Source organism: Pleurodeles waltl, chromosome 4_1 (assembly GCF_031143425.1).
Source record: "Pleurodeles waltl isolate 20211129_DDA chromosome 4_1, aPleWal1.hap1.20221129, whole genome shotgun sequence".
Classification (NCBI taxonomy): Eukaryota; Metazoa; Chordata; class Amphibia; order Caudata; family Salamandridae; genus Pleurodeles; species Pleurodeles waltl.
In genome coordinates this window covers 882,129,862-882,157,300 of record NC_090442.1, presented here as the reverse complement: position 1 = coordinate 882,157,300, position 27,439 = coordinate 882,129,862, and the positions used below count along the sequence as shown (strand labels likewise).

The 27,439-nt window shown below is 45.7% G+C and overlaps 1 protein-coding gene across 1 annotated transcript in view; it reads right to left on the bottom strand.

Moving 5' to 3' along the window:
• The window catches only part of MOV10L1 (Mov10 like RNA helicase 1), a 933,047-nt gene that overhangs the window by 820,632 nt on the left and 84,976 nt on the right, over positions 1-27,439 (bottom strand). The window contains exon 5 of the mRNA XM_069227566.1: positions 22,951-23,141. Coding sequence (XP_069083667.1) covers positions 22,951-23,141 — 191 coding nt within the window. The remainder of the gene's footprint in view (positions 1-22,950; positions 23,142-27,439) is intronic.

Sequence of the window (27,439 nt, the reverse complement as noted above, 5' to 3'; positions counted from 1 at the left end):
AAGACTAAGTCAGAAGGTAACTTTTTAACCGAGGCTTCCCGCGACCTGTATCCGAGCAGGGCTCCATCGCGGTCGGCCTGAAAGTTTGACTTTGTCCCGGTCCTGGTGCAACCAGATGACCCGATTGGCGCTTTTTGTTTCTATGCGCTAGAAAATAATAATACTTTAAAAATTCATATCTCCGGTTCCCCTGAACCGATTTTAATCGTTTTTGTGTCATTTTAAAGATAAAAATATAAGCTATTTTTATTAATTGGTTTTGGATTTTTAAACTGTTTCCTGTGTTTTATTTAATTACTGTTTTGTGATATTTGAATGCTTTACACTTTGGCCCTCATTCTGACCCTGGCGGTCTTTGACCGCCAGGGCGGAGGACCGCGGGAGCACCGCCGACAAGCCGGCGGTGCTCCAATGGGGATTCCGACCGCGGCGGTAAAGCCGCGGTCGGACCGGCACCACTGGCGGGGTCCCGCCAGTGTACCGCGGCCCCATTGAATCCTCCGCGGCGGCGGGGGATTCTGACCCCCCCTACCGCCATCCAGATCCCGGCGGTCGGACCGCCGAGATCCGGATGGCGGTAGGGGGGGTCGCGGGGCCCCTGGGGGCCCCTGCAGTGCCCATGCCACTGGCATGGGCATTGCAGGGGCCCCCGTAAGAGGGCCCCTACATGTATTTCACTGTCTGCTGCGCAGACAGTGAAATACGCGACGGGTGCAACTGCACCCGTCGCACAGCTTCCACTCCGCCGGCTCGATTCCGAGCCGGCTTCATCGTGGAAGCCTCTTTCCCGCTGGGCTGGCTGGCGGTCTGAAGGAGACCGCCCGCCAGCCCAGCGGGAAAGTCAGAATTACCGCCGCGGTCTTTCGACCGCGGAACGGTAACCTGACGGCGGGACTTTGGCGGGCGGCCTCCGCCGCCCGCCAAGGTCAGAATGAGGGCCTTTGTCTCCTAAGTTAAGCCTTGACGCTCGATGCTAAGCTACCAAGGGTAGAGCTGGGATTAATTTACTGAGACCTAACTGTACTTTTGTGGAGGTTTGTGGCTTGTTGCTAGGTGTAGGTACCTACCTGCCCTATCAATAACCCATTTTCCAACAACTGTGAGCATGATGCGTGAGCCATGAATGTATGTAGTGCTGAGGGGTCCTGGGCAGAGCGCTGCATATATGGTGGTCAATGTATGTGTGTAAGGGGATGGGAGGGATTTGGTGGGTGTTGAGGATGACAGCCCAGACGGTAGGACTAAACTTTTTTCTGCTGTCTTTTACCTGCAGGTCAGCACCCACCAGAAAAAAGGTATTTGGCGTGCCATCACCAAGGAGGTGTGGACCCTGGGGGTCTTTGACAGGCGGAGCACCCACAGCCACAAAAGGTGGGAGGACCTGTGCCGCTGGGCAAAGAAGATGGCGGAAGCCCAGCTGGGGCTGGCCTCCCAACGAGGAAGGAGTGCCCATCGCACCATGACCCCCCTGATGTTCCGCATCCTGGCGGTGGCCTATCCGGAGTTGGATGGGCGCTCAAAGCCATCACAGCAGCCACAAGGCGGTGAGTACAGTTTCTGTATCATGACTTTGCACGTGTTAAGAGTTACCTGGGTGGGGGGTGTGGGCTATGGGTGCCCCTAGGCCAGGGCGAAGATGGCAGGGTTAGTCCCCTGTTGGGCAGGCTCTGAAGCTCTCCTACCCCAATAGTGTTAGTGGGCATCTACTACTGGGCAGGGTCCTGTGCGTTTCAGGTGTGCAGCTAATGGCGTTAGGCATTATACCCCATAGGCTGGTGACTATCTTAGTAACTGGTAGTGCATGGCCCAGTGCATAGGGCTGCTCCCTGTGTGTTGTGTACGCCAACGGTAGTGGTGTTGCTGGCATTTACCAAGTGTATCCTCTGTCTCCCCCCCACCACTTTTTGTTTTGTCAACCCATCCTTATGTGCATTAGCAGCATCTGGCGGAGGAGCAGAGGCACCGGCGACAGAGGGAGCTGCATCCCACATGGGCCTGGAGGCCGAATCCACTGAAGGTGAGGGCACCAGTGGGACGGAGGGCGAGGGGAGCTCCAAAACGGGGACAGGAGGGGAGACCACAGACAACGGGTACAGCCGCCACCCCCCCCTACCAGCACCGCCCTCTCAGCAGCCCCTCATTGTGTTTCCCATGCCCTCTCACCCAGGAGGGTGGGCATCTCCTTCGCCCTAGGCACCTCAGGCCCAGCCCCATTCAGCCCTGCTGCCCTCAGTAAGGAGGCTATTGACCTCCCGAGATCCCTCACTGTTGGGCAGTCAACCATACTGAATGCCATCCAGGGTGTAGAGAGGCATTTGCAACAAACAAATGCATACCTGGAGGGCATTCACTCTGGCTTGGCGGCCCAATAGAGAGCATTTCAGGCTCTGGCCTCAGCACTGATGGCAGCCCTTGTACGCATCTCTGGTCTCCCCCCTCCAACTTCGTCTACCCAGATCCAATCCCCTCAGCCCCAGCCTATCCCAAGCACACCTTCAGACCAGCATTCACCCAAATCAACACACAAAAGTGGCTCAGGCAAACACAACCACCACACTTCATCTCACAGGCACTCACACAAGGACCATCCCGATGCAGACACACCAACATCCACTGCCTCCTCCTCATCGTCCACCTCCCTCCCAGTAGCAACTCCACTCACACCTGCATGCACTACATCCTCATCCACTACCTCCATCACCAGCACGCCCATCACAACACACCCCTCACGGGCAGTCACCACCCCCACATCCATGCACACGTCCCCTGTGACCTCTCCCAGTGTGTCTGTGACCCCTCCTCCCAAAGTACATAAACCCAAACACCCACCCACCCACCAGCCAGCCACCTCCTAACAGCATCCGGCCCATGCACCTGCACCCAAACTCAGCAGACAGACACCTCCTACAACCAATCCCTCTTCCTCCACTCCCAAACCCTCTCCATCTTCCTGCCTCAGTGTCTCTAAGAAGCTTTTCCTGGCAAACATTGACCTCTTCCCTCCCCCCCCCCTCGCCTTCCCCTCGGGCCAGGGTGTCCGGAAACCAGGCCAGCACCTCAGCCACCAAGTCAACGTCCACTGTGGTACCTGCAACTCACAGAGGCTCAAAGGGGGCACCGGTCTGTGTGCCACCCACCCCTGCAAAGGACAAAAACATTCTGCCACCTGCCAAGGTGAAGAGGGGGACAGCATGCAGTAAGGGCAAGGATCACAAACCACCCAGCAAGGCCTCCTCAAAAACTACAGCTGCCAGACCCAAGATCACACCACCATCTGCCAAGGTAAGGAAGGGGCAGAAAACACCAGGCAAGGCACTTCAGCCGTCAGAGGCTGCAGGTGAAGGCCTGGTGGCTACCAGCACAACCGCCAGCCAGCTACTGTCAGCAGCAGCAGCACCAGTGGGCAGCCGTCCGAGGCTGCAGGAGAAGGGCTGGAGCCTCCCTCCACCACTGGCAGCACCGGCACCTGCACCACGGGCAGCACCGCCACCTGCACCGCTGCACTGCTGACAGTAGGACCACTACCAGCAGCAGCAGCCCCAGTGGGCAGCCGTCCGATGCTGCACGAGAACAGCTGGAGCCTCCCACCACCACTGGCAGCACCTCCACCATCACCGGCACTACCACCAGTTTGCAGCCTTAGCCGGCACAGGATGGAGTCTAGCCCTGTCTCCATGGACTATCATGCAACCTGTTCCCTGCAAATCTCGTGCCTCGGACATCCAGGTGAGAGACTGTGACCTTGCCCATCAAGGATGAAGCACACTGGGCACCAACCCCCCTCCAGAACCAGTGGAAGAAGGCATCCACTCACCCCTTCCTTGGCAGGATGAAGCACACTGGGCACAAAGCCCCCTCTAGAACCAGTGGAAGAAGGCATACACTCACCCCCTCCTTGGCAGGATGAAGCAGACTGGTGTAGGAAAGTACCATCTTGCCTGGCATGTTACCCCCATATTTCACTGTATATATGTTGTTTTAGTGTATGTGTCACTGGGACCCTGCCAGCCAGGGCCCCAGTGCTCATAAGTGTGCCCTGTATGTGTTCCCTGTGTGATGACTAACTGTCTCACTGAGACTCTGCTAATCAGAACCTCAGTGGTTATGCTCTCTCTGCTTTCTAAATTGTCACTAATAGGCTAGGGACCAATTTCACCAATTCACATTGGCATACTGGAACACCCTTATAAATCCCTAGTATATGGTACTGAGGTACCCAGGGTATTGGGGTTCCAGGAGATCCCTATGGGCTGCAGCATTTCTTTTGCCACCCATAGGGAGCTCTGACAATTCTTACACAGGCCTGCCACGGCAGCCTGAGTGAAATAACATCCACCTTATTTCACAGCCATGTACCACTGCACTTAAGTAACTTATAAGTCACCTATATGTCTAACCTTCACCTGGTGAAGGTTGGGTGCTAAGTTACTTAGTGTGTGGGCACCCTGGCACTAGCCAAGGTGCCCCCACATCGTTCAGGGCAATTTCCCCAGACTTTGTGAGGGCGGGGACACCATTTCACGCGTGCACTATACATAGGTCACTACCTATGTATAGCGTCACAATGGTAACTTCGAACATGGCCATGTAACATGTCTAAGATCATGGAATTGTCACCCCAATGCCATTGTGGCATTGGGGAGACAATTCCATGATCCCCCGAGTCTCTAGCACAGACCCGGGTACTGCCAAACTGCCTTTCGCGGGGTTTCACTGCAGCTGCTGCTGCTGCCAACCCCTCAGACAGGTTTCTGCCCTCCTGGGGTCCAGCCAGGCTTGGCCCAGGAAGGTAGAACAAAGGACTTCCTCAGAGAGAGGGTGTTACACCCTCTCCCTTTGGAAAAAGGTGTCAGGGCTGGGGAGGAGTAGCCTCCCCCAGGCTCTGGAAATGCTTTGATGGGCACAGATGGTGCCCATCTCTGCATAAGCCAGTCTACACCGGTTCAGGGATCCCCCAGCCCTGCTCTGGCACGAAACTGGACAAAGGAAAGGGGAGTGACTACTCCCCTGACCTGCACCTCCCAGGGGAGGTGCCCAGAGCTCATCCAGTGTGCTCCAGACCTCTGCCATCTTGGAAACAGAGGTGCTGCTGGCACACTGGACTGCTCTGAGTGGCCAGTGCCAGCAGGTGACGTCAGAGACTCCTTCTGATAGGCTCTTACCTGTGTTGCTAGCCTATTCTCCTTCCTAGGTAGCCAAACCTCCTTTTCTGGCTATTTAGGGTCTCTGCTTTGGGGAATTCTTTAGAGAACGAATGCAAGAGCTCATCAGAGTTCCTCTGCATCTCTCTCTTCACCTTCTGCCAAAGGATCGACCGCTGACTACTCAGGACGCCTGCAAAACCGCAACAAAGTAGCCAAAGACGACTACTGCAACCTTGTATCGCTTCTCCTGCCGCTTTCTCGCCTGTTTCCTGGTGGTGCATGCTTTGGGGGTAGCCTGCCTCCTTCTTGCACCAGGAGCTCTTAAGAAATCTCCCGTGGGACGACGGAATCCTCCCCCTGCAACCGCAGGCAACAAAAGACTACATCAGCAGTCCTCTGGGTCCCCTCTCAGCACGACGAGCGTGGTCCCTGGAACTCAGCAACTCTGTCCAAGTGACTCCCACAGTACAGTGACTCTTCAGTCCAAGTTTGGTGGAGGTAAGTCCTTGCCTCCCCACGCTAGACTGCATTGCTGGGTACGGCATGATTTGCAGCTGCTCCGGCTCCTGTGCACTCTTCCAGGATTTCCTTCATGCACAGCCAAGCCTGGGTCCCCGACACTCTAACCTGCAGTGCACAACCTCCTGGGACTCCCTTTTGTGTCTTCGGGTGAGCTCCGGTTCACTTTTCTTCCAAGTGCCTGTTCCGGTACTTCTGCGGGTGCTGTCTGCTTCTGTGAGGGCTCCCTGACTTGCTGGGCGCCCCCTCTGTCTCCTCATCCAAGTGGCGACATCCTGGTCCCTTCTGGGCCACAGCAGCATCCAAAAACCCTAACTGCGACCCTTGCAGCTAGCAAGGCTTTTTTGCGGTCTTTCTGCGTGGGAACACCTCTGCAAGCTTCTTGTGGGACATCCATCCTCTAAAGGGGAAGTTTCTATCCCTCTTCGTTCTTGCAGAATCCACAGCTTCTACCATCCGGTGGCAGCTTCCTTGCACCCTCAGCTGGCATTTCCTGGGCATCTGCCCACTCTCGACTTTGTCGCGACTCTTGGACTTGGTCCCCTTGTTCCACAGGTACTCTTGTCCAGAAATCCACTTTGGTTGCATTGCTGGTGTTGGTCTTCCTTGCAGAATTCCCTTATCACGACTTCTGTGCTCTCTGGGGAATATAGGTGCCCTTTACACCTACTTTCCAGGGTCTTGGAGTGGGCTATTTTTCTAACCCTCACTGTTTTCTTACAGCCCCAGCGACCCGCTCACATAGGTTTGGGGTCCATTCGTGGTTCGCATTCCACTTTTGGAGTATATGGTTTGTGTTGCCCCTATACCTATGCACTCCTATTGCAATTCACTGTAACTTTACATTGCTTGCATTACTTCCTTTTGCTATTACTGCATATTTTTGGTATTGTGTACATATATCTTGTGTATATTTGGCATCCTCATACTGAGGGTACTCACTGAGATACTTTTGGCATATTGTCATAAAAATAAAGTACCTTTATTTTTTGTATATCTGTATATTGTGTTTTCTTATGATATTGTGCATATAACACCAGTGGTATAGTAGGAGCATTGCATGTCTCCTAGTTCAGCCTAAGCTGCTCTGCTATAGCTACCTTCTACCAGCCTAAGCTGCTAGAAACACCTCTTCTACACTAATAAGGGATAACTGGACCTGGTACAGAGTGTAAGTGCCCCTTGGTACCCACTACAAGCCAGGCCAGCCTCCTACAACTGGGCACAAAGCCCCCTCCAGAACCAGTGGAGATATGAATCCACTCACCCAATCCTTGGCAGGATGAAGCACCCTGGGCACAAGGCCCACTCCAGGACCAGTGGAAGAAGCCATCCACTTAGAAAACTGTGGCCTTGCACTCCCCAGGAGCAAGCAGTGGGCAAACCACCCAGTTGAGAGACTTGTGAGACTGTGGCTTTGCACTCCCCAGGACCAAGCAGTGGGCAAACCACCCACTTGAGACTTGTGAGACTGTGGCTCTGCACTTTCCAGGACTAAGCACTGGGCAAACCACCCACGAGAGACTGTGGCCTTGCACTCCCCAGGACCAAGCAGTGGGCATGGAGCCCCCTCGAGGAGCAGTGCCGTTATTCCATCTTCCAGCTGAGGTGCCCCTCTTCCCCATCCCCCTGAGGTGCCTGTGTGTTTTCAACCTGATGCCCCTGCAGTGTTCTCTCCGTATTGAGGCAGGAGTCAAGTGTGGGCTTGGCCCATGATTTTTGGCCCAGTGGCCCACGGACATTTTGAATGGACAATCTACCGTCTTATGTACATATTGTATATTTTTGTAAATAATGTTTTTCTATTTATTAAGTATATCTACCTATTTCTAAAATATCACTGTTTAACTTAATTCCTTTTGTCCTAGCGTTCTTCCAGGGGGTTATGGGGTGTAAATATAATGTTGATGCATGTGTTTGTGTGTATGGTGTTGTGGGTGAGGGTGTGGGTGTGGGTGTTGCATGTGTGTGTCACTCTCTCTTTCCTCCCCCCTCCCCTGTGTACTAGATGCAGTACTCACAGTGGTCGTCGCCGCCGCCTTTCGTATTACTGGTAGATGAGGAGCTAGACCAGCATGTGCAGGACCTGCAGCTCGGGCTACATAGCGTCCTGGTTCTTCGTTGAGTGTCGAGAGATGAGTGGTTTCCCTTCCAAGTCCTGTTTCCACTGTGCTTTTGATGGCGTTCATACCGCCCCGGAAAAGCTGGCGGATTGCGATGGGGCGGGCGGTACATTGTCTTCCGCCTGGGTGTTACCGATGCGGTGTTTGTTGCTACCGCCGGGGCGGTCGGAGTGTTGAAGTGGCGGTCTGTGCTGGCGGTTTCCGCCGTGGTCACGATCCCATTTTTTTTTTTACTACTGGCCTGTTGGCGTATTACTGTCGCTTTAACACCAAGCGCCAGGGTTGTAATGAAGGCCTTAGTCTCTTTTATGGAAGTCAAAAAACTCCAGCTGCATGCTATAGCCGACAACAGCTCCACGAACCTGGATACCCCTTCTGCGAGGAACCGCTGATCAGGATCTGCTGCTGCTGGGATGAAAACAGAGGGAGCTGCTGCGAAGTCTGCCAACCAGCAATGCAACTTGGGCAAATAAGCAAGCAGGTAAGTCCTGGACTCCACTTAGTTCTCAGGCCTAAGTTATACTTTAAGGCTGTTTGGGCACTTTTAGCACCATTTCCAGGGGCCCAGAACTTGGTAAGCCCCATTTGGAAACGGAACTAATTTCAGGAAGGAGGCATAACTCACTTCAGGCAGGGTCCAGATGCAGGGCTAAAGTTGCTGGAGCTTGTTGTGTCCCTGTAAAAAAAAATATAAAAGGAGGCCAGCCAGCTAGCAATAGAAGCCAATCTAGTAGTCCTGTTCAAGCAGCAAAGCAGGTCTCAAGCAGCAGGACGGTCCTCAGAGAACTAGGCAGGTTTCAGGCAGCAGGGCAGTCCTCTGGAAGCAGTAAGGTAGTCCACTGAAGTACACAGCAGGCCTCTGGCAGCAGGGCAGTCCTCTGACAGTCCTCCACAGGTTCAGGACGAGGGAACAGAAGAGTCTTTATGAGCATTCTAGTTTTAGAACTAGTGCCAGCTTTGAAGTGGGTAATACCTCTAGACTTCCACCCACATCTTGTTCTGGAATTTCTTTCCCCGCCTGCCCTAGGCCCAGGATGTTGGGTGACAAAGCTAGTGAAATACTTTATGACTATGTTGAGGCAGCTCCTTTGAAATGTAAGTGGGGCGGTGCACAGCTTCTCACCTCCTATCTTGGCAGGGTGGCCCATAAAGGCTGCATGCAACAAATAGTTAGGATAAGAGAAAGCCAACTTTCTAAAATTGGCATTTTCAAAACTGCAACTTTAAATTCCACTTTACCATTAAAGATGATTTTAAATTAGAATTCTCTAGAAACAAAACATAATCTCTCTACCTGTTGACAAGCAAACATTAGCACTTATTAATTGTAATAAGCTAATCTAATGTTATCCTGTGTGAGAGATTGGCATAGTAGTAGAGAAGAATGAATTTAAAATGTTTTCACTACCAGGACATGTTAAATTTAACGTCCATGTCCAACTTTTTTGAACTTGCAGTTTAAAACTGCATACAGGTTGCAATGGCAAGCCCAAGACATACTTTGAAGGGCTACTTAAGCAGGTGGCACAATACGTTGTGCAGGCTGACAAGTAGCATTTAACTTACAGGCCCCAGGAACATGAAGTACATCTCTACTAGGGACTTATAAGTAAATTAAATATGCCTATTCGATGTAAGCCAACTGTACCATGTTTTGAGGTGAGAGCACAAGCACAGTCAGCCTGTCAGCCTGTCAGGAACCTTGGTCCTGGTGGTGACGGCAGTCCCCTGGAAGTCGACCTGCCAAGTCGTAACGTGGTGGTCGAACTGCCTGGAGTGCGGAGGTCTGATCGTCACAGCCAGTCTGGCAGTCCTTGGACCGCCAGACTAATAATGAGGTCCAAAATTATTTAAAACCAAAGAATACAAAATTAGATATAAGATACTGTGACCCACAAACTCCTACTTTTGCGCACAAATGATGAGCATATATAGTTCAAACATTAAGGAATAACTATGCCGAACAGCAGATATAAAAAATAAAAAAAAGCCCACTCTCAAAACTCTTTACTCATTAGTTGCAAATAAATTAGCACTGCTCTACTTTCCTGGAATTGCAGCCTCCTTAAAACTGGAATTAAAAAGGCCGATGACAAATGCCTATAAAATTTACAGAAACAAAATAAATGTAACAGAGTTTGAATAGAGGCCTCATCCCGGGGCAACAGCAAATACCCACCACATTGTGCTGACCCCAGGGGTGTGGAATTCCTATAGCCAGACGCCCAGGACATACCGTTTGGGGTCAAAGACAACACGTTTTCCTGTTTTTGTCCTTGTAAAAAGTACGCCAAACTCCCTGCAGCACAAACCCTATGGCTGTCAGTTTATAAGGAAGGGAACTGTCTGCAGTTAAGGTAACGTTTGTGCTGATATGTTAATGCTGTTCAAACTTATATATATGGTTCATTAATGCAAAGTCTTTATTGTTAGGGTGAACACTCTAAATAACGGTTGTAAGGGCACACTGCACTACTGACAGTGGTTCCAGTTAAAAAAAAGTGTACACACATTTGAAACGTTTTAACAAAATGAGGCTACGTATAATGCTCCCAGAACGCTCTCTGGTTGGATGCACATGTTTGAAGAAGCTTGTAAGCAAAATTGGTGATACTTTGCTTTCAAAATAAAATGTTCAGAAAAAAATGCAAGTAGGAAAAAAAAAACGTTTTGCTAAATTAATGTGAAATTCTAGGTAGTATTCCTCTGAAGCATCATTTAGTAAAATGAATTAATGTATGCTAGTATTTCAAACAAATCTTCATCATGGGAATCCATGTAACCATTTCAAACAATGGGAAATGTGAAAATAAACAAGCACGGGCAAAGCCAACTGATCCAATACTGTGTTTTGACATGGCTTTGGCAAGACACAATTGTTGTGGGAGCTGCCAGGCCCTCACCATTGTGATAAACACTGGCAAAAAGCTAAAAAAATGTTTTGGTCTCATAAAGAACACAGAAGTAGACCAGGAAATTGTACTCCTAGAAAATATTTGTTAACTATATTTTAGCATAAGCAAAAACCGCATGTTTATATTTGCTTATGCGAAAATCTTTTGAGAGTTTACAAGTTCACTTTCCCTCCAACCATTTGTTTTCCTCAACCCTGGAAGAACTTCTACTTCTGACCTTGTCAGGAGTAAATTTCCAACTTTTCTCAGTATGGGAAAAGATTAGAGAAGAGCTGGTGAAAACATGCATGTTAGTAGGTGTGCACATACTCAAAGGCATTCCAGACCTGGAACTATTGCTTGCTGCTTCCTCCAGCCCCAGTATGAAGATCTGTGGAAAGGTAGCAAAATGAGGAAATTACTATAGTAGGGCTTGAAATTGCTAGTATTCAAGCCCTACTATAGTATCAGCCCTGGCATAATCAGAAAGGCTAGTATCAGAGCTCTTAGAACATGAGACTGACTCCACAATTTGTTGCTGCATCACTTGGCACCAAAGGGACAAGTAGATTCTTTTTTTTACAGGGCAAGTAGATTTAAGAAGCAACCTGCCCCATGGACAAGTAGATATAATATTAAATTGCACACTCCTGTGACCCAGAGGAAAACAAAGTTTCCATCTGATGGACTACAAACAAAATCTTGGGAGAACCAACCTACCCCACAAGTGTGTAACCCATTCCAGGAAGGGATCGATCTACAATGTAGTCTTTACCAGAAGATAATCTTTATACAAGGATTTTGCCAACTCCAGCTATTCCCAATCCTTGGTCTGATAAGCCAGGAATGTGGTTACGAACCAATTTATATCTCCTTTGCCTAGCTAAAGTGGAGTCAGAAAAATTGATGGTCTTCACAATTTGAGGGTGGGAGGGCTGGCTGTAATTTAGCCATGGTATCTTGTGATCTACATTACACAACAGAAAGTCTTAGATTATATCTCTTATTAAGGAGACCTGGTCATTCACCCAGACAGAGGTCCAAAATAACATTGGTAACAGTTTGATAAGATCCTCGATAAAATCCATGGCAAGTTCTTGATGGACCATAAAATGAAGGCTACTGGCTGGAACACAAAAAAGTGGCTAAGCATCCTATTTTCCTCTATATGTAGACTTTTACATTTACTATATGCCTAGAACCCAGCACCATAGGTTATAACAGGGATACACGTCTGTAAGGAAATGCCTCCTTGGCATGGTTACCCCCTGACTTTTTGCCTTTGCTGATGCCAAGTTATGATTTGAAAGTGTGCTGGGACCCTGCTAACCAGGCCCCAGCACCAGTGTTCTTTCCCTAAACTGTACCTTTGTCTCCACAATTTGCACAACCCTGGCATCCAGGTAAGCCCCTTGTAACTGGTACCCCTGGTACCAAGGGCCCTGATGCCAGGGAAGGTCTCTAAGGGCTGCAGCATGTATTATGCCACCCTAGGGACCCCTCACTCAGCACATACACACTGCTTGCCAGCTTGTGTGTGCTGGTGGGGAGAAAATTACTAAGTCGGCATGGCACTCCCCTCAGAGTGCCATGCCAACCTCACACTGCCTGTGGCATAGGTAAGTCTCCCCTCTAGCAGGCCTTACAGCCCTAAGGCATGGTGCACTATACCACAGGTGAGGGCATATGTGCATGAGCACTATGCCCCTACAGTGTCTAAGCAAAACCTTAGACATTGTAAGTGCAGGCTAGCCATAAGAGTACATGGTCTGGGAGTCTGTCAAACACGAACTCCACAGCACCATAATGGCTACACTGAAAACTGGGAAGTTTGGTATCAAACTTTTCAGCACAATAAATGCACACTGATGCCAATGTGCACTTTATTGTAAAATACACCCAGAGGGCCTCTTAGAGATGACCCCTGAAAACATACCCGACTTCCAGTGTGGCCTGACTAGTTTTTGCCAGCCTGCCACACATCAGACATGTTGCTGGCCACACGAGCCCGTGAGTAGCCAGAGTTGACCCCCCTGAGCCTCCACAGCCACGCCTGCAGAGGAAATCCAGAGGCTCCCCCTGACCGCGATTGCCTGTAACAAGGAACCCGAAGCCTGGAACCAGCACTGCACCCGCAGGCCCCAGGACCTGAAGGAACCGAACTCCAGTGCAGGAGCGTCCCCCAGGCGACCCTCTGCCTAGCCCAGGTGGTGGCTACCCTGAGGAGCCCCCCCTGTGCCTGCCTGCATCGTTGAAGAGACCCCCGGGTCTCCCCATTGATTCCTATCTGAAACCCAACACCTGTTTGCACTCTGTACCCGGCCGCCCCTGTGCCGCTGAGGGTGTACTTTCTGTGCCTGCTTCTGTCCCTCCCAGTGCCCTACAAAACCCCCATGGTCTGCCCTCAGAAGACGCGGGTACTTACCTGCTGGCAGACTGGAACCGGGGCACCCCTGTTTCCATCGAAGCCTATGTGTTTTGGGCACCACTTTGACCTCTGCACCTGTCCAGCCCTGAGCTGCTGGTGTGGTAACTTTGAGGTTGCCTTGATCCCCCAACGGTGGGCTACCATGGATCCAACTTTGATCCCTGTAAGTGTTTTACTTAACTGTGAACTTAACAAATACTTACCTCCCCCAGGAACAGTAGATTTTTGCAGTGTCCACTTTTAAAATAGCTTATTGTCATTTTTGTCAAAACTGTACATGCTATTGTGATTATTCAAAGTTCCTAGAATACCTGAGTGAAATACCTTTCATTTGAAGTATTACTTGTAAATCCTGAACCTGTGGTTCTTAAAATAAACTAAGAAAAGATACTTTTCTATATAAAAAAAACTATTGGCCTGGAGTAAGTCTTTGAGTGTGTGTGTGTACAACAAATGCTTAACACTACCCTCTGATAAGCCTACTGCTCGACCACACTACCACAAAATAGAGCATTAGAATTATCTCTTTTTGCCACTACCTTACCTCTAAGGGGAACCCATGGACTCTGTGCACACTATTGCTTACTTTGAAATAGTATATACAGAGCCAACTTCCTTTTATGAATTTCTAATAGCAGTAGAATAGTTTCTCCCCACCCCCCATTTTGGAAGAGAAATTAAAAAAAGACACACTTTTGTGCAAAATATTCTCTCCTGTTAATGATGCCAGGGGCCCATGAATTGCAATGGCTAAAAATAACTCCCAAACAGGAGAAATGATTTACCTTCTCTAATTGTTCACCCATAAATGAGGGGCATCGTGTTTTCATGTTCTTAGGCCCACAAACCATAATATATCTTTTGGATCGGTTTATTTTGAATTTAAAAAGCTCAATGAGATCGACAAAAGCATCAATGAAAATCTTAAGCCCATCTGATGTTCTAGCTAAAAGAACCATATCATCAGCATAAAAAAGAAGAGGTGAGGGCCTATTTGTACCTACTGGTGAATTCCTCCCTGTATTTAGAAGAGCGTTCTCAAGATCATTAATATATAATAAAAACGAAATTGGGCCCAACAAACAGCCTTGCCGCACTCCAGGATTTACCTTTAAAGTGTCAGTACATTCTCCCATGTCCCTATATCTAAAAGCAGTCGAGAGGTCTAAGTGAATGGCATGCAAAAAATTCACCAGACCTCCAAAAAATTCACCAGACCTCTTTCAAGCCCCATGGATGTCAGCAGCTCCCAAAGTTTTGACCTACTCACACTGTTGAAAGCACAAGAAGAAGGGAATCTCTCTTGGCCGCTTTGTATTTTGTTCTTACCAGGTGCAGGTTAAGGAACTGTTCTACGATACCCAGCCCAGAATGAAAACTATACTGCAATTTGGACAAGATGCTATGCTCTGCTATCCAGTTTAGCAGTCTAACAACAATAATTCAGCTAACTACTTTAACCAAAGACTCAAGTAATGAAACTGGATGGCAGCATATGGGATTCTGGTGGTTTCCCTTCCTCAAAAAACAGAACTTATATTAATGTCCGCCATGACTTAGGCATAGCTATCAGAAATGCCAAATTGAAGGAACGGCCTCCATTTGCATGCCCATTCAAGACAGAAAGCCTGGAAAGTCACCCTAAACCAAGATAACAGGCCACCCAAGGTGGAGAGAAGAGCTTGAATAGTATGACTTGCACACGCTTCACGGAAGACCTTTCCCTCTGCCCATGTCTCCCGGAGTAATACTACTGCAAACATGTTAATGTATTCCTCCCAATCCTTGAACCCAGCAGAGCCAACATCCCAACTTAAAATCCTAACACTGTTAATGGTTGGAGGAGAAACAGACCCACATTGTTTTCCCCCATTCCATTTTATACTTAATGACGCTGGTGGTGGATTTCCTTGGCCTCTCGTACAATGTTAAATGGAGAAGCAACACATTCAATCTACTGTTATCAGATTATAAAAGGGCCGTGATGTGATTTTGACACAAAGTCCTTCCAATCATCGAATGTGTGTCATGGCAACAACAAACAAAATGAGATTGTAATGAAGGAGCTTAACTAGAGACAGAGCCACACAGTATTGGCCGAGTTACTTTGCCCACTTGGCTTCCTTTACTACTAAGGAAGCAGACTATTCAGTTTAAGTTGTTCATTGGCACATACATCACAAACATGCTGGACTCAAGCGTTCACTCTGTAAAATGGAATCAGACACAAATAATAAACTACATGCAACAAGATTGTTCTACTGGACTCAAGCCCAAGACATAGTTCTTCATTTGCCACTGATCTGAATGCCCTTGCCTGCATGTGACAATGTATGTCTTTCTTTAGGTCTTTTGCAAATCTATCATCATCAACTCACATGTTCAATCAGCGCATTCTCCCACTTTCCTCATTTGGTTTATTTACTCTTCCTGTGTGCATCTGATTGTCTCTCCTATCTCCAATAATGTCCCATTTTTATCTGCCCCACTCATGACCAATATTGTTCCTTCATCTTCCACCATGTCACCTATTAATTCCACCATTTTTTGAACGATGAAGGGTAGGCAAGTATTTGGGTGGGCAAGTATATGGATCAAGCTGAGTAGTTATAAAAGTCTATTTGACTCTTACAAAGGGCACAAAAATAAATTCATATACCTAGTTCTGTGAAGGTTTCAGTATTGAGAACTGAGATACCTTCCACATACGACCAGTAAAGGACTTGCTATATCCCTACTAAAATCACACTGCCATCCATGGACAGGGCCTTGTACAGGTCCCTTTGCCAATGGAAAACCCAGATGGCAAAATATTGAGCAAAATATCAGCACAACACGTTTCCCTAATTATCCATTTAGGGCCACTCAAACTAAAATGGTTTTATCCCCAAGCAGAAGATGTCACTAAATCTCAGGCACCCATTAAGCAAACTCTGCAGGCACAGCAAAGGACTATGATTATATTTCTAGACATAGATACTGTAATAAAGTGAATCCACACCAGATGAAGATATATGGTAGGAGGTATTTATTACAGCCTCAACCAACAGCCAGCATATCAACTGTCATGCAGAGAACCCTGCATGACAGAACCTCAGAACAAGCTGGTTCCATGCCCAGTGTTCTGGCATGGAGCCATGTTACATCATTACAATTCTTCCTCTTTACATTAGAACAGAAATAACATGAGAACAAAAAACACATTTGAACAGAAAGAAAAAGAGGGTAGAAAGAACTACACAAAATCACGCAAATGTAAAGGAAACCTGCGTGTTCTGACACTCCTACGAGTATTATCAGACCTTAAATCAATGTCAGAGGGAAAACGATAAGAAGTATCATCTCTCCTGTCGGCCACACCACACCCCCCCAAAATGTGCTACACGACTATGATTCCAGATGCGACCATCATCCGTCTTGACAGCATTTTTAAACAGCTTAATGATAGTTTTTGGAGAGGTATATTTTGACCAATTTTGACACCCAACAGGAGCTTTGACCTTTACTTTATCTCCAACCTCAAAATTTGTAACTTTCGCATTATTCCTTTTATCAACATAAATCTTCCTTTTGCTTTGCAGAGACACTTCTTTGTCTCTCCATTCCCCAATACCATTGTTTTTCAAACCCTTCCCAGCAACCATCCAGCCAGGACACAAACTAGTATTTGGAGACCTTCCCCTGAGCAGTTCAAAAGGAGTCTTCCCCGTTGATGCATGAGGAGTGTACCTGTAAGCTGTTATACGACCCTGCAGTTCATTTCTCCAATCTAAACAGTTTACCTTTGCTAATTGTATACTCTCCTTTAAAGTCCTGTTAAACCTCTCCAAAGCACCATTCGCCTCTGGATGATATGACGCAATTTTTTTATGTACAATTCCACATTTTACAAAATACTCCTCCATCTGAGCAGAACAGAACTGCGGACCATTGTCAGAAAGAATAGAGTTAGGAAAACTCTCGCGTATGAACACAGATTCTAAAAAACTGATCACAGATTGAGAAGTGATCTCTCTCACCAAACTCGCCTCCACCCATCGTGAACACAAATCCAGCAACACCAACAGGTAAGGAGTCTGATGTTCTCCATGCAATGGCCCCACAATATCGATAGCTAATTCATCCCATGGACCTTTTGGTAAACTTCTACAAACCATAGGTGAACATCTTGGTTTGAGTACCTTATCACTAGCTTGACAAGGTGTACACTCCCTAACAGTACGTTCCACCATCAAATCTAATCCAGGCCACCAGAAATCCTGACGGATGCGCTCTTTGGTTTTAGAAATGCCTATATGCCCTTCATGAGCCATGTTCACGATGACTTCTCTCAAACTCAATGGGGGAATCATTCTTGTGCCCCTCATTAGAACACCATCAACAACGGCTAACTCATTCGCAACTAACGACCAAGGTTTAACCAGACTTCGAGACTTATGCTGATCCCAAAGAGACATCACAGAACACAATTCACTATCCTTTTGCAACTCATCCCTCCATTCATCTTCCTTTACAGCCCCCAGCGTAACATCACAAACTCTTATGCCACACTCAGCATCACATTGATCATTTTCATCCTGAGATTTATCATTCTCTACCACCTCCACCAATCTCGACAGACAGTCTGCCGTTACATTTGTCTTTCCCGGAATGTATTCAAACATGAAGTTATACTCCTGTAAGGAAATGACCCATCTCCTGATCCTCGAGGAAATCGAGTCCAAACCCTTCTTCTCAAAAATTTCTTTCAGGGGTTTATGATCAGACCTGACTACGAAAGATGATCCCCACACAAATTTTCTGAACTTGTTTATGGCCCAGAATATTGCCAACGCTTCCTTCTCTATAACAGAATAACATATCTCTGCCCCTTTCAAGCATCTTGAAGCACAAGCTATTAGCACCTCTTGGCCCTTCCTGATCTGAAAAAGAAGAGCACCCAGCCCCTTTATACTCGCATCAGTAACAATGAAAGTGGGATTCCCAGGTACAAAAGCTTGTAAGTTTGGTGCATTCCTGAGATCATTTTTTACTTGTTTAAATTCTGTACCACGCTCTTCCGTCCAAACAAACTCTGCATTTTTACACATCAACTTCCTTAGATTTACTGTCTTATCTGCAAAATTTCATATAAATTTGTTATAAAATTCTGCCATACCTAAGAATGAAGAAACCTCATCTTTTGTACACGGTTCTTTTAACATTTTGATAGTGTCCACCAAATCCTTTTTAGGACTCACCCCCTGCCGTGAAATATGATGACCCAAATAGTCCAGTTCAGTGACTCCAAATTTACATTTGCTTCGCCTAAGAGATAACCCAACATCAAGCATCCTTTTAAGCACAGCATGCACCCTCTCATCATGTTCTCTCACGTTTCTCCCACATATTAATACATCATCCTGGTAGCACTTTACGCCTGAAATGCCTTTAAAAAGATCTTCCATAATCCTCTGGAATACTGAGTCCGCGGAAACCAGCCCAAATGGCATACGCAAAAACTTGAAGGCCCCCATTGGCGTAATAAAAGCCGTTAATTCTTGACACTCTTTACTCAACGGAACCTGATGGTATGCTGATGCCATATCCAGAGTGGTAAAATAGCAAGCACCATCCAACGATGATACTAATTCCTCAATATTGGGAAGTGGGAACTTGTCAACCACCACTTCTTTATTTAAGGCACGAAGATCCACACATAGACGGATTTCATTATTTGGTTTACGTGCCACAACAATGGGAGCTAACCACTCTGTTGCCTCTACAGGCTGTATAACACCAGTGGACAACAATTTATCTATCTCTTTTTGTACAGCGTCTTGGACACAAATGGGAATGTGTCTAACTTTTGCCACAACTGGTACTGCGCCCTGTTTCAACTTAATATGGTGATTGTACCCCTTTAAACACCCCAAGGTGTCACTGAACAATTCACCAAAAGCTCTCACAAACTTGTTTTCGTCACCCTCAATAGATTGAACCTGAACAGATGGATGTGCATTAGGATTGAGAATGACACCCAAGCGTGCTTGATGACTCCAGCTCAACAAATTATCACCCCTCTCAGCAACATAAATCCTAGCATCAGTGAACCTACCATTGTACTCAATGCAGTCATCAAAATAACCTAATAACTTAATTGGCAACCCACCATAACCCGTAGGTTTAATATTAGGTTTGAACAGTTTCTTCCTTCCTTGAAAATTCTTCATAAAAAAATCCTTTGAGAGAAACGTGATGTGAGAGCACGAATCAAATTTCATTTTGACTCTAACATTCCCCACCAAAACCCACTCAGAGGGATGTTCCACCTCACTCTCACTAACTTGAAAACTGACTTCCTTTATTTCTGATCTAGAATCTCTCCTATTCCTCATCCTACAATTTTTTCCAAAATGTCCTCTTTTTCCGCAAACATTACAAGTAATCCTATTAGCAGGACACTCACTTGCATTAGCCATGTGTCCAAATCTTCCACATCTGTAGCAATTTCCTTGAAAAGGTGTTGCAAACCTCCTATTCCCCTGTGTCTTTCCTGCGCTATTTTCTATTACAACACCTTTCTCACGGACACCCTCATACTTTTTTTCCTTCTCATCTTTTTGTATGACTTGACACTCCACTTCTTGTGCTTTTACACTGACCTTGTCTTCTTTATGTGCTTTACTTAGTTCTCCAACACACTTTAACATATGCTCTACCCTTTTTGCAATACTAACAACCTCATCCAACGGTGGCTCGTCCTTTAGCCAGAGTTCTTCCCTCACTTTATCACTGCAACACCTCAGCACAAACTGATCTCTAATCCTTTCTTCTACCAACGCCCCAAATTTACAACTTGAAGCCAACTTCCGTAAAGCCGTAATATATCCTTCAACACTCTCCTCTTTCCCTTGCTCCCGCAAACCAAAATGGTACCTTTCCATAATAGTACTAATCTTTGGCAAGTAATGTAAATCTAGTTGTCTTACACATATTTCATATTCATTCAACCCCCTCTGATCAGCTTGCGACAATGGAGGTAGATTTTCCAACACCTCCTGTCCTTCACCCCCTAAACAATGTAACAAAAGTGCCTGCTTCCTTTCACCACTCAAATTCGTACCACACACCCTGGCATAATTCTCAAAAATCTTTTTCCATTTCTTCCACTTAATAACCGGTTCTCCTGGATCTGACAAGAAAAACGGCGGCGCCGTAACATTCTGCATACTCACAAGAGGTGTAAAACACTTCTTCCCCACAATATATTCCAAACCCTACTAGTTGCTAAAAGTACTTAAAGTCCAAAAGGTGTGCTAGTCACTGTATGTCCCAGCACGATGCCGCTATATCAAACACGGGTCTTCAGGTGTGTTTGTCACCGCAGAGACGACCTTTTCAGTTTAATTCATTTTACAACGCCCAATACTTGTATTCCACAAGTGCAATAAAGTTTCCAAAGAAATGTATATTCCCGTGACCACAAACCAATATAGTGATCCTTATCCAGTCTCCGTCTAAGTTTCAACTTCCAATAGACCGTCGATGTTCTTCTTCGATGTCCTCCAACAATTGCGCTGTAAAAAAAAAAAAAAATTTAAAATAAAAAAATTCCTTCTTCCTCATCTAAGATGGCCGCCACGAAACATTTGGTCCGTTTTCTTCAGGCAGTTGGGCTTGCTTTCTCTTTGAGCAATCTCGGATCGTTTTCCTCACTCAAAATGGCCGCAACCAAACATCCAGTCTATTTTCTTCAGTCAATCTGGCTTGTTTTTCTCCTTCCACCACACTCAAGATGGCCGCCAACAATTCCCACAGCTTTCAGTCCTTTTCCAATTGCTCACTGACCTTCTGACGTCGTGAAGCATACAGAGACCACTTTGACCCTCAGTAAATGCTCAAACAGCTTTCCACAAAGCCCCTACAACCGCAATTTCACACTCTTCTCCGCTAGAACATGCTGCAAGACGCTCGATCCTCTCCCAGCACGTCTCTGTAAGATCTCAGTTTTTCTCTTAAATAATCCAAGCTCTTCCTTCTTTGTTGTTGTTGAGGCTGTCCCTTCCTCTGTGTTCCTTTCTCCGCCCAAGCGTCGCCAGTGTAATAAAGTGAATCCACACCAGATGAAGATATATGGTAGGAGGTATTTATTACAGCCTCAACCAACAGCCAGCATATCAACTGTCATGCAGAGAACCCTGCATGACAGAACCTCAGAACAAGCTGGTTCCATGCATACTTTCAATATACTGCCTGTCCAAACATGCTTGCAGTGCGTAGGTGCATAGTCCTCAGCAAAGAAATATACAATGGGGCGCCCTATTATATGCAAGACCAGCTGGGGAGAAAATGGGCAAAATATTCTACGCATCATTGACAATGACCTGTGAAATCACACAAGGCTGTCCTTTGTACCCAATACTACTTGCATTGACAATACAGGTTTTCACCGGCATACTGAGGAAAGAAGGAGAGGAAAGAGGAGTGACTTTCAGATGGCACATGTCATCTTGTTATGAGCAGATAAACTGTTGCTATATTTTGAAAACAGTTGCACAGGACGAGAACCAATGTTACTAGAGTGTGGCTGACACTCTGGCCTCTTGGTGGGCTGGAGGAAGACCAACATCTGCCAAATTCACCACAACCTGGACAATAACCCACCATAGCTGACCAACTGGCCCTTAGGGGTATGTATATAGGCTACTGAGAAGAATCTACTAACCATAGAACTCAGAGAGACAGTATAACCACTGAGAAACAACGTGGCATTGCCAACATCAAATATGAGCAAAATAACACCCTCCAAATGATAATGCTGCCATACCTCTCATACTTCTCTGTCAACATCCGCACATGGATCTCTTGAACATTTTTTTTTAGAGAACCTGGTAATTTCTTATTGTATTTCGTTTGGGTTGCAAGGAGGCATGGAGGCACACTTAAGAAGCTGAAACTCCTGATCACAAAAAGGGGACCTACAGCACCAGATTCTAAGCACTGGCTCATCTCCATTGAGTTGCACAATGGCTAGGAGGGGGCACACCTTCAGAAAAAAAAAAACACATTACCTGAAAAGAATATAAAGGACGAAGCCCTGAACAAACTACTTTGGTGGCACTCAAGAATTTCTGAAGAACACCCCAGGTTGATACACATTGTAATGAGATGTTGGAGGCACTGCCCATGGAGATCAAAACATGCCAATACATAAGTACCAGCAGACCACCAGGGTCAGTAACGTTACTACATTGGTAAGCAACCACTGGCTTAGCTGAGGTCAGGTTTATAGAACAACAGAGACTTCTGGAAATCATTCACACAACTCATGGAAGCAGGCCTCCCTCCTGGGCAATTTTTACTGTAAGGAACAATAACAAAAACGTTACAAGATAAATGTGGCCCCAGAGACACAGAGCATCAAACACACACTGTGACACTCACATTGTACGCACTGAGACACTGAGAAAAATTACGAGCCAAGATACCTGGATATAAAAATTACATAAGCATCGTAACACGAGTTAGTGTGAATGACAAAAAAAAGAAAATGGAAATAAATTAAACCTGGTTGTTGAAGTCGCTGCACAGTTTCAAGATGAGCAGCAACAAATACTTATACTTGCAACAAATCTTAATTAAAATGTTAGTAATAAGGCTGTAAAGGAAACACAAACCATATTTAGTTATCAGTGACAAGTACTCAATGTTCACATTTGAATGTTTATCCAAGCATATATGTAACAATCAATAATGTAATGTTGTCACATCAGTACACATGAGCCAACAATAATGCATTTTTGTGTTAAAAAGGCTCTAGTCACGAAGTGCAGATCGAGGCCTGAATCAAATCCACTTACCCATTCCTGTCAACAGGAGCTATGCATAAGGCTCTCCAGGTGTAGCAAGACTGATTACTCTCCACTACCACAACACTGACTGTGTTCTCTCTTTTAGGCGAGTAACCTTGAGGAAGTCTCACTGAATCAAGAGTAAAAAATATACATTCGTCTATGACTCCAGTTCTCCCGTAGACAGTTGAAATTTTAACCTAAGGTACAAAAAAAAAAAAAAGACTGAGTGCAGTTACGAATTCACATGCAACTCTACGACCACCAAAATGGTCTGCAAATATCACGGAATTATCACGGAAATATCACGGAATTTCTAGTTTGCAACATACCATTTTAAATACATTGTGTGAACGACATAGGCAATGCTTCCCAAAGTGCGGTGCCACTTGCGATTTTAGTTTAACTTAGGAGCAAAGACATATCTACGCAAAGTGTTCCAATGGATTTTTGAGTTTGATGCAGGTATAAAATATTACCTTTGAATTCCAATAAATAATCGGTGATGACTGAAATCACATTATATATAGAAGAAAATATATTACTGCCATTTGATATTTAAACTCAGTGTCGTTAGTACAATCAAAAATGAGAATTACAATAATGTATCTGCCTTTTTCCATTTGCACTTCACTATTAATGACCAACGCTTATCAGTTTCGGCAGTTGTGCGGCTTTTATCATCAAAGGGACTTTTTGAGTAATAAAACGACATCATGAGCAAACCATATCAGCACTAATTCGTTGGTTACGGCTGAGGGCCGTGGATATTTCAGTCAATCTTCTCTCAAACTGCACTGCATACTCTAATAACCGAGCAAGTGCAGTTGTCTGCACTCTTCACAAAACGATGGGGCCCTACTTTACGGGCAAAATCTCTGTGTCAGTCTCACCTAAGTGAAGAAGCAAGAGAAAGATTCACGTGGAATGGCCAACTTTATGTTTTGCTGTAAATAGAGAACAACTTTGTCTCCGACATTGTGAGGAGTACATCTTTGCTCAGATCGTCCAAACCGGTATGAGTGTTTAATTTGTACAGTTAAGACGTTTTAAATGACAATAGAGCTGTATGACCTATTTTACTTGCTTTGTGTAGTGTGTGTGTATGTGTGTGGGTGTCTGTCAGAGTGCCAGAAATAGAAAATTGAGGAATTCCACATTTGGCAATTCAATCTCAGCTACAAGTTAGAAAAGGGAAAAATGCACATTAGGGCCCGATTTTCTGTGTAATTTTATTATCCGCCTGCCGCTTCAGAATGCTCTAAGGCCACAGGTTTTTGCACAGAATTAAACTTTTAAATTGAACATCAAAGAAGAAATGCTCATCTACTGCCATCTACGCCATTGCACTCTTTGCCAACAGCACTCTTCCCTAATCCAGTTTAGGCCACTCCAGTTTACTCTTAACAAATCCACTCTACGCCACTCTGCAACACTGCACTCTACTCCCCAGCACTCTATGCTAATACACCATACATCACGGTACCCTATTCTGTAACACTCAACTCTACACTCCTGCACTAGACGCCAGTTTAATCAGCTCTGCACTCTATGACACTGCTCTCTACACCACTTTACTCTACGCCATTACACATTACGCCACTCTACTCTATGCCACTGCACTCTATTCTGCAACACTACATTGTACGCTGAAATAATCAACTCTATACCCGTGCACTCTATGCCACTCAACTGCACTCTGCAACACTGCACTCTATGCTACAGCTCTTTATGCCAGCCCACGCCGCTGCACTCTGCCACGTTCCACTCTATGTCACTGCACTCTGCACCACTAGACCAATGCACTCTCTGCCAATCTACTGTACGCCATTACACTCTGAAATGCACCACTCTAATTGACGTGACCTCATTCTACAACACTGCATTGTACGCTGCTGAAATCTATGCTGCAGGGTCCTCAATGCTACTACACTGTACACCACTATACTCTGGAACACAATGCCATGTCACTCTACACCAGTCCACTCTATTCTATCACTGCACTCTACTCTGCACCACTCTTTGCCACTGCACTCTATTCTACACTACTGCACGCTAGGCCACTATAATCAACACCACTCTACTGTACGCCACTGCACTCTATGCCAATGCACTCTACTCTGCAACATTGCACTTTAAGTCACTGAAAGCTATGCCAATCTACTCTGCACTACTGTATTCTGTGCAAGTGCACTCTACATCACTTCACTCTACGCCACTGCACTATATTCTACACCACCATACTCTATGGTACTATACATTACACTGCACCACTCTACTTCACTGTACTCTATGCATCTCTACACTACTCTGCACCACTGCACTCTATGCCACTGTATTCTATGTTACTGCACTCTGCTATGCAACACACTGCATTTCACCACTCCGCACTGCATGCCACTGAATTGAATGCTGCTGCATTCTATGCCACTGTCCTCTACGCCACTATAATCTGCAACACTCTAGACCAATGCACTCATCAGTCCACTCCACGTCACGGTGCACAACTCCACTCTATGCCACTTCAATACACAACACTCTATGCCACTCCTTTCTTTGATAAACTACTCCACTCTCCTCTACCCACTAACATTTAGCCATGCTGAATAGCAGCCACACTGGTGCACAACATGGCTAAAACACATTTGCAAAGCCAATTGCTCTTACAAAAGTGAGACCTAATTGGCTTTGCCTGTGCTTGTTCTCTATGGACTCTCACATTAGATATAATTGTTGAATAAATAATTGCAGGGGCAGAAGTTGCACACTGCACAACCCAGCCGAAGCTATCACCAATGAGGGACCTCCATATTCTCCGCTCAAGGAAAATGACTGACATCACTCTGAACCTCCTAGATTTTACCAGCCCCAGCAAAGCCAGTTTTCTCGGTTCAGCCCATGGAACAATTGGTGTAAACCATCAATCAACAGGTCTCCCACAACCCACCTTTGGGTAGCTCTAGAAATTATCTCTGAAGTGTTCTTTCTTGGAACACAGCAGGTCTCAAATCCAAACTGGATCATCTACAATGGGCCTCTTGCACTGCGAAGCGTGAAATATGTGTGCTCCAGGAATCCTGGTGTGTCGACCCTTGCTTTAGATTTAGTTGTTGCCCAAAGAATTTAATTTTTCATTTGTGCTTTTGTATCATTAGAGAAGTAATTGAGCTTGGGTAGACATTGCTAATCCAGGCTGATTTTTTCTGGATGACACTTAAATATGGCAGATGTGCTGCAGTGATGATGTAATATTTCAGGAACATGAGACCTATATACTTCATTTTGGTGTCAAAACATAGGCTTTGGGGGTCAGGTAGTCTTATAGAGACAGAAAATAACTCCTCAGAGCAACCCTTCTGCCATTTTTCAAAATGGCGGCTCTATAATGATGTGCTTTAGCCATCATATTGGTAATTTATTTTAATATTGTTTTTGTTTCAGGTTGTCTGTTTATTTAAAGTTGTAAACATGAGTGACGCAGGTGGTATCAGAGGATCTTTACCTCCTGACAAAGTTTGCTGACTACAAAATCTGAGGACTCCTTCAACAAAGAAAAATGTGTCACATACCAAACTAAACCCAAAGAAAAGCTAACAAACTGCGGCTGGACAAAAGAGAGTTTGAGATGCTACAGAAATAGGGCAATGGACGTTCACAAGATATTGAACTTGATGAATGAAGAGGATCAAATATCAAGTGATGCAAGCCGAATACAATAGAAAAAACCTGGAAAAAATGTATTAAAAAAAATAGCAGAAACCAGTGAATCAAAACAAAAATCTGAGTCTTCTGAGAAAGCGACAGCAACCAAATCCAATGCCCATCCACTTAGAAGATCAATGGCTATCCCCATCCACCTCCAACTGATCAGAAAGCAGAGGATCTTCAATGTGTTATCTGTTGTTTAGCTAAAACACGGGCCAAAGCGATTGACGAAAGAACAAAGTACGTGAGTCTCAAAGGGCAAACGTGTTTATCTACAGCTAGTTTTTTCCAAGATTAACTTTCCAGCCGAGTAGCTGATCTAAACAGCGAGGTGAAAGTATCTGCAGCAGGTGTGAATGCCCAAACTAAATGTGTGCATACATTTGGAAATATGAATGTACAATGAGCTCCCAGCAGCAACGTAATCATCAGCCTTCAGTTAAGGTGGCACTCCTTGAAACAGCAAATTAAGTTTTAAAGCCACTCTTCAGTGCTGGCTTCGGGTTCACACTCAGTGAGTTCAGAGAAATAATGGTCAACATTGATGAAATTTTATTGATCCATAATAGTGAAATTAAGATTTTTCTGGTGAGAATGTACAATAACAGTATTCATTTTTTGTAAGTCTAACAAAAAGAATGAGCCACTTATGGTGTTCTCAGCTGATTTAACTCCTGAAGTTTTTGCTGACCAAATAGGATCACAGGATGCATTAAAATCAGCAGGAACCATTTTAAGAACCACCTGAAAGATTTAGATTTTGGAATTAATGACAAATTTTGTGATGCCCAAG